This window comes from Microplitis demolitor, chromosome 9 (genome assembly GCF_026212275.2).
Source record: "Microplitis demolitor isolate Queensland-Clemson2020A chromosome 9, iyMicDemo2.1a, whole genome shotgun sequence".
Lineage (NCBI taxonomy): Eukaryota > Metazoa > Arthropoda > Insecta > Hymenoptera > Braconidae > Microplitis > Microplitis demolitor.
The window spans coordinates 12,516,648-12,536,819 of NC_068553.1; the positions used below are offsets into that span (position 1 = coordinate 12,516,648).

Here is a 20,172-nt window from a genome sequence, read left to right on the forward strand (position 1 = left end):
TACTCGAGAACTTGTTGCATATATTTTGCATCAAACGAATGTCTTCTGGACAATGGCCCTGTTCCCCACTCGTAGGCATAAATACGGGAGCCTCCGACTAGAAATTTTAAAAACGAATCAGCTTTTAATTAATTATAAATTTATGAATTTTAATTTAAAATAACAATTCGAGTATTTTTGATCTTTCAAAAAAATATACGTTTAGAAAATTAAAACATCTATACGAGTATTTTTTCAAAATAAAGAATTTTTGTACTTTTTTTAAATTACATGATATTTTATTTAAACATGCCGCGTAACGGTCAATTTCCGGATCAAAAATTGGAAAAGTGAAAAATAAAAAAAAAAATACTTGTCTAGATTTCGAAAAATTGTACATAAAAATCAAAAAGTAATGAGGTTTGTAAATATTTTTAAATAAAAAAAAAGTAATCTTGAAAATTTGATTTTAAATGATACCTCGAGTTTTTATTTTTTGATCTTTTTAAAAAAAACACTCGTCTAGAAAATTCAAGAATCTACACGAGCATTTTTTTTAAATTTGAAATTTTTTTTTTTTCTTAAGTTATAAGATTTTTTATTTTTAAAATGGTGGGGGTCGGCTAACTTCAGGGCCATAAAAAAATAAAAACAAAAATGTTTATGAACGGCTTGCACCAATTTTTATGTGCATTTCCTATTTTTTTTGTTTATGTCATTTTTTGTTATAAAATATAAAAAAATTGTCGGTCGTCTGCTATTTTCTATATCATGTACTTCATTGACATCTTACGTTATTTAATATATATATACAACATTCTCCATAAATTTTGTCTCTTACAGATTTGTTGACACCAGTAATATCATCAGACTATCAGCCAATAACCGATAAAGAGACAACAGATCTTGAGAATTTGATGTTAAATTGTTCTTACGCAATATCTAATGCTGAGTTATTTATGGAAACTCTCTCGAAAGATTTATCAATTTTAGATGGCGAAAATGTTCAGTCAGTTTTAGCATCAGAGCCTCAAGTAATTCAACTTATGAACGGAATTGAAGCAGCAATTGTTGAAGCTTCAGTTGTAGAAGCACGGTTAACATTGTATGATGAAGCTCTAGGACGAATTCGTGAAGTCATGGCTCGAGTTGGACAAAAGAATCAAGCCATTCACACTGCAAATCGCAATGCGAGATTATTATTAGAGCATTTAGACACAATTATAACTCAATTAGACGTATCAAATCATCATCAAAAAATAATTAATGAATCTGAACTTCCGGGTGGTAGAGCTGAACTTGTATTAGCTGGACATGCAGTTTTAAAGGCTGTTTCAGTATCATTACCCACAGGTCTTGATAAATTAAGTGCAGTTAATGAACAAAAACGTCGATTAGATAAATTGAAAGTTAAATTTTCGTTATTAGTTGCTCGGCACCTCAATAATTTATTTATTCACTTAGGTAATGATATCGGTGAAACATCATCTGCTTTAGATTTAATTTTACCAATGCATTCATCAGTTCACCGTGAATTAGAACCATACACTGATTTGATGCAACTACTTCGCGCATTAGATTACAAAACATTTTCTCAGTTAATCAAAGTTTACACTAATACTATGAGTAAACTATATCAAAGAGATTTTAAAATATTTTTTGAAGAAGCTAAAACATGTTTAATTAATTCACGACCACACTTCAGCTCATCTAAACCAAGTGGTCAAAAAAAAGATGATGACTTATTCACACCAGCACCAATATATTTATTGAGTAATGAAATATGGACACCACATAATGATGGTATTATATTAGATTCGATCTTAGATCGCGTACTATCACAATTACAACCAATCAGTTTAGCTGAACAAGCATTCTGTGTGACATTCTTTCAACTAGATTCTGTACTATCACCATCTAAAACTAGTGAGAACGAAGATAGTACGATTGTTCTCAGTGATAATATAAGTAATGGGGCGACAAGTCCTGAATCAGTTTCATTGACAGTAAGCAAAAAATTAGAAAGACAAGTTAATGAAGAAGTTCGTGCTACAATGGGTGCTATATTCCCGTCTTTAGAAGTAGAATTGAATAATTTTATATTATTTTTAGATAAAATTGATAGTTTTTGGTGTATGTATTTATTGGTACGATTGTCTCAACACGTAATGTCAGCACAAGATACGGGATCGTTCTTATCAATGACATTTGCATCAGCTTTAGTTCAAGTAAAAAGATCATTTGATAAATTTATGCAATTACAACAGCAATCTATTTTAAAAGATACTAAGGTTAATCGGCGTAATAAATGTGGAATTTTGCCTTATATAGCCAATTTTGGTTTGTTTGCTCGAATTACTGATAAAATATTTAAAAATTCTGATCGTAAAGTGGACTTAGAAAAATGGTATACAAAATTAGTCGGAACCATGTTTGAAGCTATCAACATTCACAGTAGTGAACATCATAAAACACCTCAAGAAGTTGTAAAAATGGGTATAGAATTTGCTTTATTAAATACTGTACGAAAAATTTATCTTAATTTGCGATTAGTTACTTGGGCCTAACTTCCGATTAAGTCACCCCTTATAATCTCACGAAAATTTCACAGAACTTTTATTTTTATATGGAAATAAGATGTTTAATAATGATTTTCACCGGAGAAGCCGTATAAGCCGTTATCTTTGATGTTATAGTATAAACCACACTACACGTTTACACACATTAATTTATCGATAATTGATTGGTTACTCAACTCTAGATAAACGCGCGAATTTTAAGTGTAATAATACAATCAAGATACCAAATAAAAATCTTTAACGAACTAAGTTCATTAGACCCCGAAAACAATGATAGATTTCATCCCGGATGTGATGGTGGAATCGTCAGTGAAGCACCTCCATCACATCCTGCCTCAGACCTAACACTGAAGGACTGAAGTAGCCATAAAATTATAAATGGGTTGTACCTATAACGCCACACTGAGAAAAAAAAATACTTTTGTTAAGAACATTTACTTGATACAAGAACATATATTCTTGATAATTTTCAAGAATATATAATTTTGCCTGAAGAATTTGTAGAATTGAAGGAAATAATTTTTATTTAATTCAAGTAAAGCTATTCTTTTGTTTACTTATAATACAATATCAAATTCATATAATAACAAAAATAAATTTGATGCTCTTTTTTCAAAAAATTGATAATTAATAATCATAAAATAAATATTTTGAACGGATTTCTTGAACCAAGAAATTCTTGTTTCGAAAATAGTACTTTTTTTCTCAGTGCACCGTCCATCTTACGGTATTTAATAAAATTAATTATTAGGTAATTTTAATTTTACTAAGTAATTGATGTATGGTAATTGATCAGTACGATCGTAGCGAGCACCACCTATGTGCACGTGTCACGACTATTTTTGGCCTAAACGGTCTTGCCGGCGACTTTTATGTACTGTCTCGTGTTTTATGAGATAAGTTGAAATTTGTGGCTTTTATAGACCAATCGGTGGGGTGACCCAAACGGAAGTATTTCCAATTTTAAAGTTACGCGTGTATTTTTTTTTTTAACTTCCCGCTAAGAAAATTATTGATTTTCAAAAATTCGGGAAGTTAATGGTTTCACCCCGATTTTCGAAAATCGAGTTTTCATCAGATGTCGACGTTTTGAGGTCCTAGGAAGCTATTCTGACTAATTTCAGAAGGATGTCCGAGTGTCTGTATGTGTGTGTGTGTCTGTGTGTGTGTATGGATGTAAACTTTTAATATCTTTTTAATGAACTGATCGATTAAAATGTTTGAGGTGGCAATTAAAAGAGTTTGTTGGCCGTCAATTTTCCTGAAAATTTCAAATCGATCGATCAAATAGACTCTAAGATATGGAAGAAAAACAGAAAAAAAATTTTTTTTTTTTTTCAGTTTTTTTCAAATTTTTCAGAAATGGCTCGATCGATCAATTCCAAAATCTAACTAGCAGAATAATTCAATAGAACGCGTCGATTGCCGCCTTAACCATCTCAATCGGTTGATTCGTTCGTAAGATATCGTGGGAGAAAGAAATTCTAAAAAACGGTTTTTTTCGAAAACAATGGCATACAACAGTATTTTCGAGCTCGAAGAGCTCAAAAATGTATTCACAACAATGTTTTTGAGCTCAAGGAGCGGGAAGTTTTAGGGCTGGCCTGCAGGGTCAACCGATAGACAGATTTTTTTTTTATTAAGCTTAAAACCATGAAGCTCAATGATATTTCTTCAACTAACTTATTTTATTATACTTACTATATTAGTCTAGTAAAATAAATCGAAATTTTTGTACTTAGCTTAAATAATTCCGGACAAGATAAATTTAGAATTTTTAACTTCCTGTAATGGAAAGTGGAAATTTTTCAATTGAATGGGAAGTTCATGGGTTCAGTCTGAATTTCCAAAATCGAGTTTCCAACAGATGATAACGTTTAGAGGTTTCAAGGTGTTATTTCGTTTAATTTTATGATTATGTCTGAGTGTCGGTATGTGTGTGAGTATGCGCGTTCGTATGTAAACATTCTATAACTTTTGAACGCATCAGCTGATTTAGACATTCGATGTAATTTAAAAAAACTCGAATTCTTTGAGAAATAAAGTCAAAATTTCTAAAATTGATTAATTCAAAAATTTTATTAGCGTTAAAGCTTGAAAAATTGCGTCAAATGTCGCATTGAGTGACAATTTATTCGAAATATTTCGATCTTGAAAACTTTAAAAAGCAATTTACCATATTTTTTTTTTGATAATTTAATAATTTAATTTACTAAATATTTTAAAGATTATATCAGATCATCGGCTTAACAGTCTTTTACGATCGTCTCATAATTTGTTGTAATCAGTTTGGTAGTTTAGAAAATATCGTTAACTAGAAATTTTAAAAATGATTGTTTTGTTTTTCTCACAAGGAAACATCCCCAAGTGTCCTCCTCCAATTTCGATATAACTAAGATATGTTATTCTCTGTCGAAATCTAAGAGAAACTTATTATTTTTTTTATCGGCGGAAAAACATCTAAGGGGTGAAATCACCCGTCAAAGCTTAGGCTCCAAAGGGGTGTTTTGCAAGTTTCGCATACTTGCAGTTTGAATAATCGAATGGGACCAATGGCATCATTTTTGGGGAGAAAAATTATACAAAGTGCTATTGATGTTATAATAAAAAAATAAATAGAACAAAAGTTATAAGGGTTGAAATTCATAAAATTTTTATTGAAAAAAAAACTGTCCGTTGGATTTTAACAAAACCAACGGCAATTGAAAGAGAAAAACAAAGTAGAGAATACGTCTTTTTGGGTTTTTACAATAATTAAAGTTTAGGGGGTGAACAACTCCTAAGTCCATCTACATTGATCAACAAGAAAACATTCAATTTTTATGAGCTTTGGTTTTCATTCGTCGAGAATCATTTTTTCATACATTTTTCACAGTAAGGGCATCATAATAATATTTTACTTAGCTTTTTACTTTTAATTCCAGACTTGATTGTTTGCATCATGATATCATGTATTACTAATATTAACATATCTTAATTTTAAGGTACATTTATTTTTTTTTTTTTGGCAGTGGTTCAAATAGCTTCTTACTGACACTTGAAAAAAAACAGCTGAGTATATTTTTAATATATATAAGTCAGTAACGAGTAAAACATCATTATATAAATAAACTCATTTTGTCCAAAAAAGTTCAGTTACCGCGATGTACTTCATTCTTCACGATTGAGTGTTATAATCTTGTAATTTTTTTAAGTGAATAATTTAAAATTATACGACAACTTCTATTTTGTGTATTGACAAAAATGAAAGTTAATTCTATAAATGAACATTCCGGAATCACCTGTAAATAACGAAGAAATACAAATATAGGAAAGTTTCTAAAATAATCTCATTGTTATGAATAAATACTCCGGAGTTGAAGTAAATTCTTTACATTGTCGATAACCATTCAAAGATTAGACAACGGAAGTAGTGGAAGACAACGAGTGGGCAAATGCTCTAGTGAATCAAGAAACACCTTCCGACGAATGCACTAGTAATGATAAAGATTTAACCTATGAATATAAATTGAGAGCAGTTGATTATTAGCGTAGCGGAAAAAACAAAAATGTAAGTATAGAGAGTGTCAGACAAAAATTTAAAAGAGTGCAATCTGTGTGTCAGTCACGACGGTGAGCTCATACTTTGAATCAAGGAGGGACTTAGAGAAAAATATTAGCAAGAATTTGTGAATATACATTAGAAAATTTCAAAGCGGCTGTAGATGCAGGTTTAATAGTACATGACTGCGATTTAAAAAGATGGGCCTTACAAGCTCAAAAAGAAATTGGTGCCGAAGATTTTCGTTTCAAAGAATAACCAACGTGGATCCTGTCATTCAAATGAGCACATCGCATTGTATTAAGGAAAATAAATGGGTTTATCACGTCCAAAACAGTTGAAGATGGAAAATTATTAAAAAATCAGGCTGAAAAATTTCTCAATAATGTGAAACAAAAAATGAAAATTTATAAATAACCAAATGTGTACAATTCAGATCAAAGTGGTTTTCAGTTGGAAATGCATTCCGGGCGAATTTTAGCCGTTGAACAAGAAAAGTAGGTAGGATATATAGTACAATCTGTTACTTCTACGACCCATAGTTATGCCGTTCAAACAACTGTATCCGCTGATGGAAAGCTTTTATCCCCACTATTTTTGGTTTTAAAAAGAACCAAGTGGTAAATTTGGGCCAATAGTTGACAGAACGATTTTTAGACCACAAAATATACACCTAGAAGCATCAAAATCAGGGAAACTTACGTCAACTATAAATTATTTTTTACTTTTTTTGATTCAACTTGAATAATTGTCAATAAAATTATTTCATAATTTTGAATTTTCAGATCATTTAAAAATTTGGTTAGAGAGCCCGGACTCAGTGGTTGTGATGTACTGCAATTTGAAACCGTAAGTGTAAAGTATTTTTCTTGTTCATTTTCTTTATTTATTAACATGGTTATAATAATACTTGCGTAGAATTATTTTTTTTACTATTTATCAATTTAATTTTTTGGTAAAAAATTGAATCAATAAATAAAAAAAAAAAAAAAAAAAATATTTTCCATAACACAGAATGGTGAGAACATTTTAAATTGCAGTTCACGACGACCACTGATCCCGGGCTTGCACTCGCCCTCTAGCTCAGTTTCTGCAGCTCTGTTACCGACAGCGTGACTAAATGTAAACAACTAATTATTTTGTTTTTTTAATTAATTTTTTTCGCGAACATAATAAACCCAGGGAGATTGGTTTTTGACTTTTCTTATTCAGAATTTATCACCCTTTAATTTAATACTATTCATCATAGGGCTTCACATTAATAGACTAAAGTTTTTTAATAAAAATACACGGTGTCTTGGCATCCCTATTGTTATTTTATTTTTTATTTAAAAAACGCGGCCGAATCGAGCTTTCTTATTATTATTTTCGTGATCTGCGGATTTTTTTTTACATATTATCAATGAAAAAAAATCCACTTATTTATTTCCCCCAACAACAGTTAAGGGTAAATTAGGTGGACTACATATGAGAAAATAATGAATATTTAATAAACATCAAAATGGTAAAATATTGTTTTTTTAAATATTTTTGCAAAAATTATTTGTGAATGCTAGTTGAAAAAGTTGTATAAGAATAAAACGTATCTTTTTTTGGAGCTTTTTCTTTTTTTTTTTCAAAGCTGATTTAAATTATGTGATATTTACAAAGCTGGGTATCCTGATGTATACAATCAAGTCTGGAATTAAAAGTGAAACGGTAAGTAAAATATTAAAAAGTAATATCAGTATCATGCCCTCACTGCTAAAAATTTATAAAAAAATAATTCTCGACGAATTAAAACCAAAGCTAATAAAAATGTTGATGTTTTCTTGTTGGTCAATGTAGATGGACTTGGGGGTTTTTCACCCCCTAAATTTGAATTATTGGAAAAACCCAAAAAGACGTATTCTCTACTTTATTTTGCTCTTTCGATGGCTGTTGTTTTTGTTAAAATCCAATGGATCGTTTTTTTTAAATAAAAGTTATGTGAATTTTAACCCTTATAATTTTTATTTTATTTATTAGTAGATTTCATAGAAATCTATATTTTGCATTTGTTCTCATGGTGGAATTTTCAAAGAATTTTACCATAATCTATCATAATTCATCGAGTAGGTTCCAAGAATACCATTGGTTCAAAAGTTTATAAATGTATTTATATATATTAGGGCGTCCGTTATTTACCAAATTAGATTTTTTTACTTGGCTATGATATAAGTCATTTAGTTTTAATCCAACACTAATAAAAAAAAAACACAAAAGTTTATTCTAATGCCGTTTAACCTTGCCTAAGTAATGATACATTCCCATTTTAGAACAATGAGCATAATTTTATTACTCGATTAAAAATGAAAGTACAGAAATAAGTAATACTTAGTTTTGTAGGAAATTTACCGCTCTTCAAAAAAGGTATCTTATGTTTTTTTCGTGAATCTAACCATTTGAGAGATATTGAAGGTCAAAGTTTGATTTGTTTAAAGAAATTGGCGTTTTGGTTTGAAATTTCATTACTCTCTAACAAGTAGACATAAAATCAAGCGCTTTAAACTTTCGTGTTAGAAATTTATCGTGCTTCAAAAAAGGTTTCTTCCACTTCTTTCGTAAATCCAACCATTTAAGTGATATCAAAGCTCAAAGTAGATAGATTTAAAAAATAATTTTTTTCTATTAAAATTCTATAACTCTTCAGCAAACAGATGTGTACTTAAGCATTTAACGGTTTTTGTCGAACCGTTTAAGAGATATTTAAGCACTAAAGTGAAAGACAACTTCCGCAAACCAACTCAAAATTTCGCTCTGATAATATAAAAAATTCCTTTTATTTCGGGATTAAATATCTCTTAAACGGTTCAATTAATTCAAAAAATCTAAGAGACCTTTTTTGTAGAGCGATAAATTTCCGACAAAACCTTGTTAAAAGCTTAAGTACATATCTGTTTGCTAAAGAGTTATAGAATTTTAATCGAAAAACACAATTTTCAAATCTAAATGGTTGGATTTACGAGAAAAGTGTAAGAAACCTTTTTTGAAAAGCGATAAATTTCCTACACAATGTTCAATGCACTTGATTTTATGTCTATGTGTTAAAGAGTAAAAAAATTTCAAACAAAAAGACCAATTTCTTTACACAAATCAAACTTTGACCTTCAATATCTCTCAAATGGTTAGATTCACGAAAAAAACATGATACTTTTTTTGAAATGCGGTAAATTTCGTACAAAATATGTATTACTCATTACTGTACACTTATTTTTAAGCAAGTAATAAAATTATGCTCATAGTGCTAAAATGGGAATGTATTATTATTTAGGCAGGGTTAAATGACATTAGAATAAACTTTTTTTTTTTTTTTTTTTTTTATTATTTTTGGATCACAAATAAATGATTAATATCATAGCCAATTGAAAAAATCTAATTTGGTAAATAACGGACACCTTCATATATACACTAGGGTGGTTTAAGAAAATCGAATATTTTTTTTTTAACTTCCGACATTGAAAAGTTGGTTCTCAGGCATCTCTAGAAAATGCTCACCAAATTTGAGCTCTTAATATTAATAGGAAGATCCTCCTCATCACAGTTTTCCATTTTTTTAGTCCCTTATATAAAAGACCTTATCTCATTATTCATTGATGATTTAACCAAATCATCATGCATGTTTTGATAGGAAATTGAATACTTTAAAAAAAAGGATAAGTGTAATGAAGCAATAGCTTTCACTATTTTAAAGATATTTGGGATCAAGGTTTGAAGAATTTATTAAAAAAAAAATTTTTTTTAATAATTTTTTACATCATTAAAAAATGATTGTTGATAAATGAGCGAGACATATTTTTGTAGGAAATTTAACGCTCTACAAGAAAGGTCTGATGTGTTTAATTGATTTCTCTAACCGTTTAGAAGATATTCCTTGCCGAATCCCAATGAGTTTGAATTTCAAAAGTTTTTTAACAACTTTTTTAGATTCATCAACTTTATTCATGAATTTTATAAATATTCATAAGAATTTCAGCTCATATCAATAGAATAAACATTTTCAACTCTTTTTTTAACCTTTTCATAGATGTAAGTAAGCTTCACTTTTCGAAGAAGAGAATAATACGTCAGTTTATTATTTAGAGATAAATTAAGACCCATTTTTTAGAAATAAGCGTTCTTATTTTAGAAGTGTCATCATTTATATCGATATAAAAAAAAATTTCGAATTAATGATACATAATCGATTCATTTTGAATTAGTACTTACGGAAATATTAATTATATTAAAAAATATATCTGTTCGTCTTATCAAAAAAATTGGCTTTTATTGCAGTTGGGATATTTTGCCAGATTTCCTAGAAAAATATACTTAAGACACGTTTTCATTTGTTTCTCTATTCGCACTCAACTGGATAAACGGTACTATCTCTGTTGCACTTGTACATTAAATAGGAACTTTGTCCAAGCTTTTCTCGTAAACAAATGAAAGTTATCAAAAAATTCAAGTGCACTTCGCTAGTTCATAGAGTAAAGCATCGGGTCTGTGTCTTTATTTTGCGTTTAGAGCTTTTATTTCAGAGAAAAGCTGGGACAAAATTATCTGAAAACCGTTCTTAATTATAAATTTTGTGGAAAAAACTTACAGTTACATTTTTAATAATAAATCATTTAAAAAATATAGATAAGAAATTGTTTGGAAAATATTATATTCTTGACATAAACAATAAATCTAAAGTAAATACTTTTATTCTATTTATATAAGCTGAAATTCTTATGAATGTTTATAAAATCCATGAATTTAGTTGATCAATCTAAAAAAGTTATTGAAAAACTCTCGAAATTAAAACTCTCTAAACATGAATAAATGAAATAGGTGAATATTTAATCATTCTGAGTGCCAAATTAAACCACTTTTTGAAATTAGTGGTTCGCTTTACACTTGGAAATAGTGAATATTCACTTATTTTCACGAAATTCATGTTTGGAGAAAACGCATTGGGATTCGGCGAGGAATATCTTCTAAACGGTTAGAGAAATCCATTAAACACATCAGACCTTTCTTGTAGAGCGTTAAATTTCCTACAAAAACATGTCTCGTTCATTTATCAATAATCATTTTTTAATGATGTAGAAAATTATTAATAAAAATTTTATTTTTAACAAATTCTTCAAACTTTGATCTCAAATATCTTTAAAATAGTGAAAGTTATTGCTTAATTACACTTATTTTTTTTTTTTAAAGTATTCAATTTCCTATAAAAATATGTATGATGATTTGGTTAAACCATCAATGAATAATGAGATATGGTCTCTTATATAAGGGATTAAAAAAAAAAATGGAAAACTGTGATGAGGAAGATCTTCCTATTAATATTAAGAGTTCAAATTTGGTGAGCATTTTCTAGAGATGCCTGAGAACCAACTTTTCGATGTCGAAAGTTAAAAAAAAAATATTCGATTCTCTTGAATCACCCTAATATACACCCTATGTATACATATGGGGCATTCCACGCCAAATCGAACGGTTTGAAAAATTTTAATTTTAAATTTCCTCAATTTTTAACTTCCCGCTAAGAAAATCGAAGATTTTCAAAAATTTCGGGAAGTTATTGTTTTCACCCCGATTTTCGAAAATCGAGTTTTCATCAGATGTCGACGTTTTGAGGTCCTAGGAAGCTATTCTGACTACTTTCAGAATGATGTCCGAGTGTGTGTATGTATGTGTGTGTGTGTGTGTGTGTGTGTGTGTGTATGTATGTAAACTCTTTGTAACTTTTGAACTAATAAATCGATTTGGATGGTTGAGGTGGCAATCGAAAGAGCTTGTTGGCCTTCAACTTTCCTAAGCAGCTCTAGTACTCAATAAAACGTGTGTGTGTGTGTGTGTGTGTGTGTGTGTGTGTGTGTGTGCGTGCGTGTGCGTGTGCGTGTGTGTGTGTGCGTGCGTGTGCGTGTGCGCGCGCGCGCGCGCGCGCGTGTGTGTGTGTGTGTGTGTGTGTGTGTGTGTGTGTGTGTATGTAAACTCTTTGTAACTTTTGAACTAATAAATCGATTTGGATGGTTGAGGTGGCAATCGAAAAAGCTTGTTGGCCATCAACTTTTCTGAAAATTTCAGATTATTTAATCGAATAGACTCGAAAATATTGGCAAATTACGAAAAAAAAAAATTTTTTTTTTAGTTTTTTATTGATTTCTCAAAAACGACTTATACGATCGACTTCAAAATCTAATCAGCTCTAGTACTCAATAAAACGCGTCGATTGCCACGTCAACTATCAAAATCGATTGATTAGTTCAAAAGATATCGGCGTTGAAAAGTTAAAAAAAAAAACTTTTTATGTTATTTTTTCCGGATAAATCAGAATATAACGTACTAAAATGTGCCTGATATCATACCAACTCATCTTTTTTATGGTTTCTTTCGATCATATAATGTCATCGAACTTGGTTTTTAGTTTAAATCATATTATCAACAAAAAAATCGATAAAACGTAGTTTTTAATATTTTTATCGGATATTTCATATTTTATTGTTTCTTACATGAGTTAAAATTTATTAAAATCTTGATTTTGATCCCCGACATTGATTTCTGCCTCAATACACTTATTTTACTGAACAAAATCAGGAACTAAATTTTAAAAACCGCTTCATTGATGATTTTCGATTGTTAAATTTTCAAACTTCAGCATAACAGGTAACTTGTTAGAGCTTGAAAAGATCTTAAAAAAACAATCGCATGTGATAGCATTTTCGAGCTCGAAGAGCTCGAAAATATATCTACACTAATGTTTTCGAGCTCTTTGAGGTCGAAAATAGCGGGAAGTTTTGGGGCTGGCCCGCAGGGTCAACCGACAGACCGATTTTTTTTTATTTTTTTGTACTTGTTATGTCCGCCGCTTTGATTTAAATTAATTATCCGGGATTTCTCCCTTTAATAGCGATAGAAAAATTTAACGAGCGATATGGAGGTTGCGGACAACAATAAAGAATACGAGGAAGATTTAAACTTCCTATATTTATTATTTAATGTGGGTTTTTCGAAGAGTGTGAACCCCAACGCCTTCGAGCTGAACATGGAAAAATGATAGTTTTTTATTCAGTGAGTATTTTGATTTAAACCATTCCTTAAAAAGTTGTCAGTAAAAAACCATAAAAAGAGCGGTTTTCTTTAAAATTCGATATCTTTTGAACCAGAGATCGAAAAAAATTTTAACATTTCGGAAAAAGAGTTTTTTGATAGGTATATAAAATTAAAAAAACATTGAGGAAATCTAAAATTAAAATTTGTCAAACCGTCCGATTTGTCATGGAATGCCCCATATTTATATATATATATATATATATATATATATATATATATATATATATATATATATATATATATATACAATCTGGGACAGAAATTCGAGTAGGTTTCTAAGATTCGAGATTTATTGCAAACCTTAAATTTGGCGGTTTCTAAACTTTAAAATTTAAAAACCTTAAATTTTACGGGTTTTAAAAATAAGCTAAACGTAAAAAAATTATGATATCATAAAAATATGAGAAACCTAAATAATGTCTAAAGTGAATTAAATTTATAGCAAAATCTGATAAAAAAAATGTCAGCTAAGTGTAAATAAAAAAATCAAAAAATAAATAAATTTTTAAAATCAGCCATTTAAAGAAAAGCATTAATAAAATGTCACTAATCATAAAATTAGCGGATTAAAAATTAGAATTGTTAAAAATATTCCAAATTCAAAAGTAAATAAACGAAAAGTTTAAGCATCTAAAATAACGTCATATTAATATTTACGTTATTCAAAATTAAGATCTTTAAAATTTGTATATCGACAATTATCGACACTTAAAAAGTCTACCGTTTGAATTCAGCCGATAATAAATTTAATTATAATTAAAATTTGCCGTTTCTAAACTTATAAATTTGTAAAATCAGCCGATTCTAAACTTGGCGATTTATCAAATTAGTCTGTTCGAAGCCTGGCTGTTATAATATTAATGTAATTAAATTTAATGAATAATTAAATATTTTTAAAAATTTTTTATTTAAATTGTATGAATGTAATTATAAATTAATAATGATGTATGAACGTCAGTTCTATTCAAGTAAACAAAAAATTAACTTGCTCCAAGAAATATACTTTTAAATCGATTTAATATTTTTGAACAAATTCATTTTCTTGAGTTAATTAAATCAATTAATTAATTGACACGGAAAAAAATGAACTATATAAATTGAGAACGACAAGTATTATAATGATAAAGTGATCAATAAATACTATCATTCTAAATATTAATTTTGCACACCTCAAGCGCAAAAGCGCTGAGGGTGCTTTATGAACGGTTTCTCTTATTCGACTATTTTACCCACATAAAAATCTTTCTACAGTATCTTTATTACATCAAGATAGGTAAAATTGTATACTAGCATATAGAGAATTTATTAAGGAACAGTTTAAACTCAAAATTAAGTCGATTCATTATTCCATTCGTTTAAAATAAATTATTTTAACTCAAGAAACCAGTGTTGTCAATTGTTACGTATGAAACTTCGTAAACACGATAACTCTCGATAGACACCATTAATCGGCCTAACTTTTTTTTTATTGTCTTTGTATTTTCTATCACAAGAACTCTTATGAAATTACAATCTGAATCCTTTTAGTTTAATTGTAATCAACTAACGACGTAAAACTGATTATTCGTGAAAAATTTTGCTGCTATTTTTACTGTTGTTATTATTTTTTTCATTGTTTCTCTCTACTTGTGGCAGCACTAGCGTATCTATATGTTTGAAAAAGCGACATCTAAGACAAAAGGCAGGATATTTAAAAAAAAATTTTAGTCAAAAAATATTAAACTGAAAATAAGAAATAAAAAAATCAAATTGATAATTTGTAAATTTAATAAAAGTTCATACTAAAAAAAAAAAAAAAATACATTAATATTATATAATAAAACTAATGATTAAAAATAAAATGAGCGCTTGAGGTGTGCACTTTTGGATTTTCCAACATTTTTTTCATTTATGATTAAAACATGAATAATTACAGGATAAGTATGACAATTGATTATTTATGCAAGAAAAATAACTATTTGAACTTTAAAAATCGTAACTGATACTTAGAAAATCGCCGACACGTATTATAAAAGTTATTATTTGGAATAGTACAATTCCCCATATTGACACCAGAGTTCTGGGTTATAATTTCAAGCACTAATTTTAAAATTTAATTTTTTTCCTAGAGCTAAAAATTTCACCATGTTACTCGAGCAAAATAAATTTTACTTAACTAAAAAAAAAAAAAATCTGGGCGTCGGTTGACCCTGCGGGCCAGCCCCAAAACTTCCCGCTGTTTTCGACCTCAAAGAGCTCGAAAACATTAGTGTAGATATATTTTCGAGCTCTTCGAGCTCGAAAATGCTATCACATGCAATTGTTTTTTTACGATCTTTTCAAGCTCTAACAAGTTACCTGTTATGCTGAAGTTTGAAAATTTAAGAATCGAAAATCATCAATGAAGCGGTTTTTAAAATTTAGTTCCTGATTATGTTCAGTAAAATAAGTGTATTGAGGCAGAAATCAATGTCAGGGATCAAAATCAAGATTGAAATAAGTTTTGACTCATGTAAGGAACAATAAAATATGAAATATCCGATAAAAATATTAAAAACTACGTTTTATCGATTTTTTTATTGATAATATGATTTAAACTAAAAACCAAGTTCGATGACATTATATCATCAGAAGAAACCATAAAAAAGATGAGTTGGTATGATATCAGGCACATTTTAGTACGTTATATTATGATTTATCCGGAAAAAATAACATAAAATGTTATTTTTTTAACATTTCAACGCCGATATCTTTTGAACTAATCAATCGATTTTGATAGTTGACGTGGCAATCGGCGCGTTTTATTGAATTCTAGAGCTGATTAAAATTTGAAATTGATCGCGTCAGTCGTTTCGAAAATATTTAGAAAAAACCGTTTTTCACCATTTCTTTCTCCCGCGATAACTCTCGAACGAATTATCCGATTTTAATGTTTGAGGTGGCAATCGACGCGTTTTATTGAGTACTAGAGCTGCTTAGATTTTGAAGTCGATCGTATAAGTCGTTTTTGAGAAATCAATAAAAAATTAAAAAAAAAAATTTTTTTTTTTCGTAATTCGCCAATATTTTCGAGTCTATTGGATTAAATAATCTGAAATTTTCAGGAAAGTTGAAGGCCAACAAGCTCTTTCGATTGCCACCTCAACCATCCAAATCGATTTATTAGTTCAAAAGTTACAAAGAGTTTACATACATACACACACACACACACACACACACACACACACACACACACACACACACACACACACACACACACACACACACACACACACACACACACACACACACACACACACACACACACACACACACACACACACGCACACACACACACACATACATACACACACTCGGACATCATTCTGAAAGTAGTCAGAATAGCTTCCTAGGACCTCAAAACGTCGACATCTGATGAAAACTCGATTTTCGAAAATCGGGGTGAAAACAATAACTTCCCGAAATTTTTGAAAATCGTCGATTTTCTTAGCGGGAAGTTAAAAAAAATTCCAAGTTCAATCTTTTTTATGCCCAATGAAAGATAATGAAGTTCTTCAATTACTTTTTTAGTTTAAGATTCCATTTCCTCCATATTCTTACATTAAAATTATGAGATATATATACTTACATTGAGGTGCTTCTAACATTTGTAGAGTAATTTTTTAAACTATCACCTTAAATATAGAACCACCAAGAGTGCTGATATTGCTTTTCTGGTAAAGCATGTGTAAAAATTGATAATTGTTAGCATGACATCGGCTGCATGATTTGCTGGGTAGCCGACTATTATATGATTAAAAACAAAAAATGTCAATATTGAAGCGTAAATAATGATAAAATTACATTAATTATATTACACTAGATGATTTAATGTCCCTGATTAAAAACTCTGATTGAATCTGATTGAAACTCAATCAGAATTCTATTAGTTTCAATCGGAAACGAATTTTCAATCAGAAATGTTCGGGAGCGTTTGAGGCCTCCGATTCAATTTCAATCAGATTCAATCGGAAAAAAATGTTTTTTAATTTCTGATTGAATCTGATTAAATCCGATTGAAATATCTCAATCAGTTTCAATCAGATTCAATCGGAAAATAATAATTTATTTCTCGATTTTATCCCGATTGATCAATTTTTTATTTCTCCCTGTAGAATGTTCTAATTGATTTTAAACTATCTTCCTGATGAGCTAGATATATAGCTAAAGTCCTTAGTAAAAATGAAACGAGGCACTGGCTAGCGTCTTGTTAGCGTCGCTAGAATCAGTGCTAACGGTAGATGACAAACGAGGCGGCCCTCGTTTATTTTTAATAGGGGTGTGCGTATTATCTATGAGATACGAGTAGTTTAACATTAGACATTATAAAAATTGTAAGCTTAATATAGCATAAAACCTTTTTACTGTGGAATGTTTTACTGATTGTATCTTATAAACAGTGTACTCTAGCAATATCACCCTATTTAGAAAATCTCATAGATTCTCATACGTTTCCATAGAGATTTTATGAGAATGAATGAGTTCTATGAGAAGTGCTGTATGGTTAAGTGTAGGGCCTTATACATACAGCTATAAGAATCTCTCGGATTTTTTTAGCAGGGAAGTATAATAAACAATTCCGTAGAGGACGAAATTTTCTAAAAGATGGGTGCTATGCATCTTTTTCGTACGATGAGCCGTTTTTTTTTCACTATTAACAAAATTATGTGAAACAAGTGAAAAATAGACTTTCGGAGCAGATAGAATCAACATAGATCGAGTTAGAGTAATTTGTTTTATAGACTTTTAAATTCAACAAATTCTCTGTAAATTAAAACTGGTTTCAAAATGATAGCTTAAAATTTGACTAAGTTACAGCAATTTAAAAAAAATGTTACTCAATTAACATACTTTTTAAATAGAAAAATTTGATACTCGAGAGAAAGTACTTTAAATTAAATTTAAGAGCTGAAATTTTCAAGGATTTTTTTTCTCAATAAAAACAACAAAATTTTCTTGTGTCGGCTAGAAAAAAAAAATTTCGTTTCAAACGAAGCGGATTCAATTAGAAAATAATAATCAATTAATCAATAATCAAATAATTTCAATCAGTTTTAATCAGATTCAATCAGAAAATAATAATTCATTTATCGAATATTTTCTGATTAAATTCGACAGACAATTTTCAATCAGTTTCAATCGGATTCAGTCGTAAAATAACAATTCAGATAGTATTGATGATTATTAAAATTTGGGCAGATATGAATTTCATTTATCATTAATTCAGCAATTTTTAAAATATCCGAGTATAGAATTTTATCTGTCTTTCCAATTTAATCAATTTTATAAAAAGTTAAAACAAGCATTTTTCAGGATTATATAAAAACTTTTTTTAAAAAACTGTATTGATTGAGTTTAAAACTATCACGAAAATAAAAGGAAACAGCAATAAAAAATTATATGTATATTAAGTTGGTTAAAAAAAAAAAATTTTTTTTTTTGATATCCAAAAATTGAAAGTCTACCTAAAAATAATAATTTCGGTACCAATCCAAGCTCTTAATAATAATACTACGGTTTGCGTCAATCAACTTTTCTATTTTCTATTTGAATAACATGGGAAACAAACTTTTTATTTTTTAGAATTTTCTAACTTACAAGCCAATCAACGAATTATTGTGCACGATAGATATTTTTGTAGGATATTGAATGCTCTACAACAAAAGTCTAATCATTTTTTGATAAATTTATCTGTTCAAAAGTTATTTGAGCTTAAATTCAAATTTATAGAAAATTTTGAGATCTTCTTACTTTTCCGGCGAAACTATCAGTTTTATCAGAAAATCTCATAGAAATTTTTTTTTAGGTAATTTCATATCTCAAAAATTACTATAAATAAAGTTTTTCGAAATTTCGCTTTTTTTTCTAGTTATTTTCATTTCAATGTCAAGCTCTTAAAAAAATAGTTTTCTGATTGATTTTTTATAAATTCTAAAATATATTTTTTGTATTTTAACTTATATTTTTTTAAAAAATTTTTTTCATGGGGGTGATTAACGCAAGGATTTTCCTATGCTCCAACTAATAGGAAAAAAAGTTGCTTGATCCAAGAGAAAAATTTCTTAGGAGGAAAGATATATATGCAAGAGAGAAAATTCACCAGTCCTAGACAATAGCAGTGGGAGTAGTTCGGTTCTCGCCACTAGATAGCGCCTGCTACTTGTGTAGTGTCCCTGGTAAGAAACGTAGTTCAGACGTATTATATTCCCGACTTGGAAGCAATTCTTCCAAGAGCCCTCCTCTGTTCTCTGACAGAGTGACAAGTACTATTTTTAGTGGTAATCTAGTATATCCTATATTACTTCATGACATGCAATCTAATAGTTAATATAGATTCAACGTAGATTTTGATATATTCGATTTTTTAATTTTGTACTGTTTAATAATATATAAAATTATTTTTTCCCGGGAGTCGGTAATTTTTGATTAATTTACAATCGAAACCTTCCGGAAATATCCGATTAAATCCGATTGAAAGTCAATCAGAAATTTCCGATTGACTTTTAATCAGTTTCAATCGGAAACTTCCGAATGATTCCGATTAAAACTGATTAAAAGTCAATCGGAAATTTCTGATGAACTTTCAATCGGAATCATTCGGAAGTTTCCGATTAAAACTGATTAAAAGTCAATCGGAAATTTCTGATTAACTTTCAATCAGAATCATTCGGAAGTTTCCGATTAAAACTGATTAAAAGTCAATCGGAAATTTCTGATGAACTTTCAATCGGAATCATTCGGAAGTTTCCGATTAAAACTGATTAAAAGTCAATCGGAAATTTCTGATGAACTTTCAATCGGAATCATTCGGAAGTTTCCGATTGAAACTGATTAAAAGTCAATCGGAAATTTCTGATTAACTTTCAATCAGAATCATTCGGAAGTTTCCGATTGAATCCGATTGAAACTGATTAAATGTCAATCAGAAATTTTCGATTAAATCTGATAGGACGT

At 29.3% G+C, this 20,172-nt stretch overlaps 1 protein-coding gene across 8 annotated transcripts in view; it reads left to right on the plus strand.

Annotated features, from left to right (window-relative positions):
* Positions 1 to 20,172, plus strand: part of LOC103571586 (exocyst complex component 1) — a 107,604-nt gene that overhangs the window by 8,674 nt on the left and 78,758 nt on the right. For 7 of the 8 annotated variants that reach the window (XR_001345171.2, XM_014441795.2, XM_014441796.2 and 4 more), the window contains one exon: positions 823 to 2,475. Coding sequence is in view for 7 of the 8 variants with exons in the window: in XM_014441795.2 (XP_014297281.1) it covers positions 823 to 2,475 (1,653 nt within the window). In the remaining variant the exon portion in view is untranslated. Of the gene's footprint in view, positions 1 to 392; positions 753 to 822; positions 2,476 to 20,172 lie in introns of those variants that run through there. The other variant, XM_014441797.2, reaches the window with a different exon arrangement.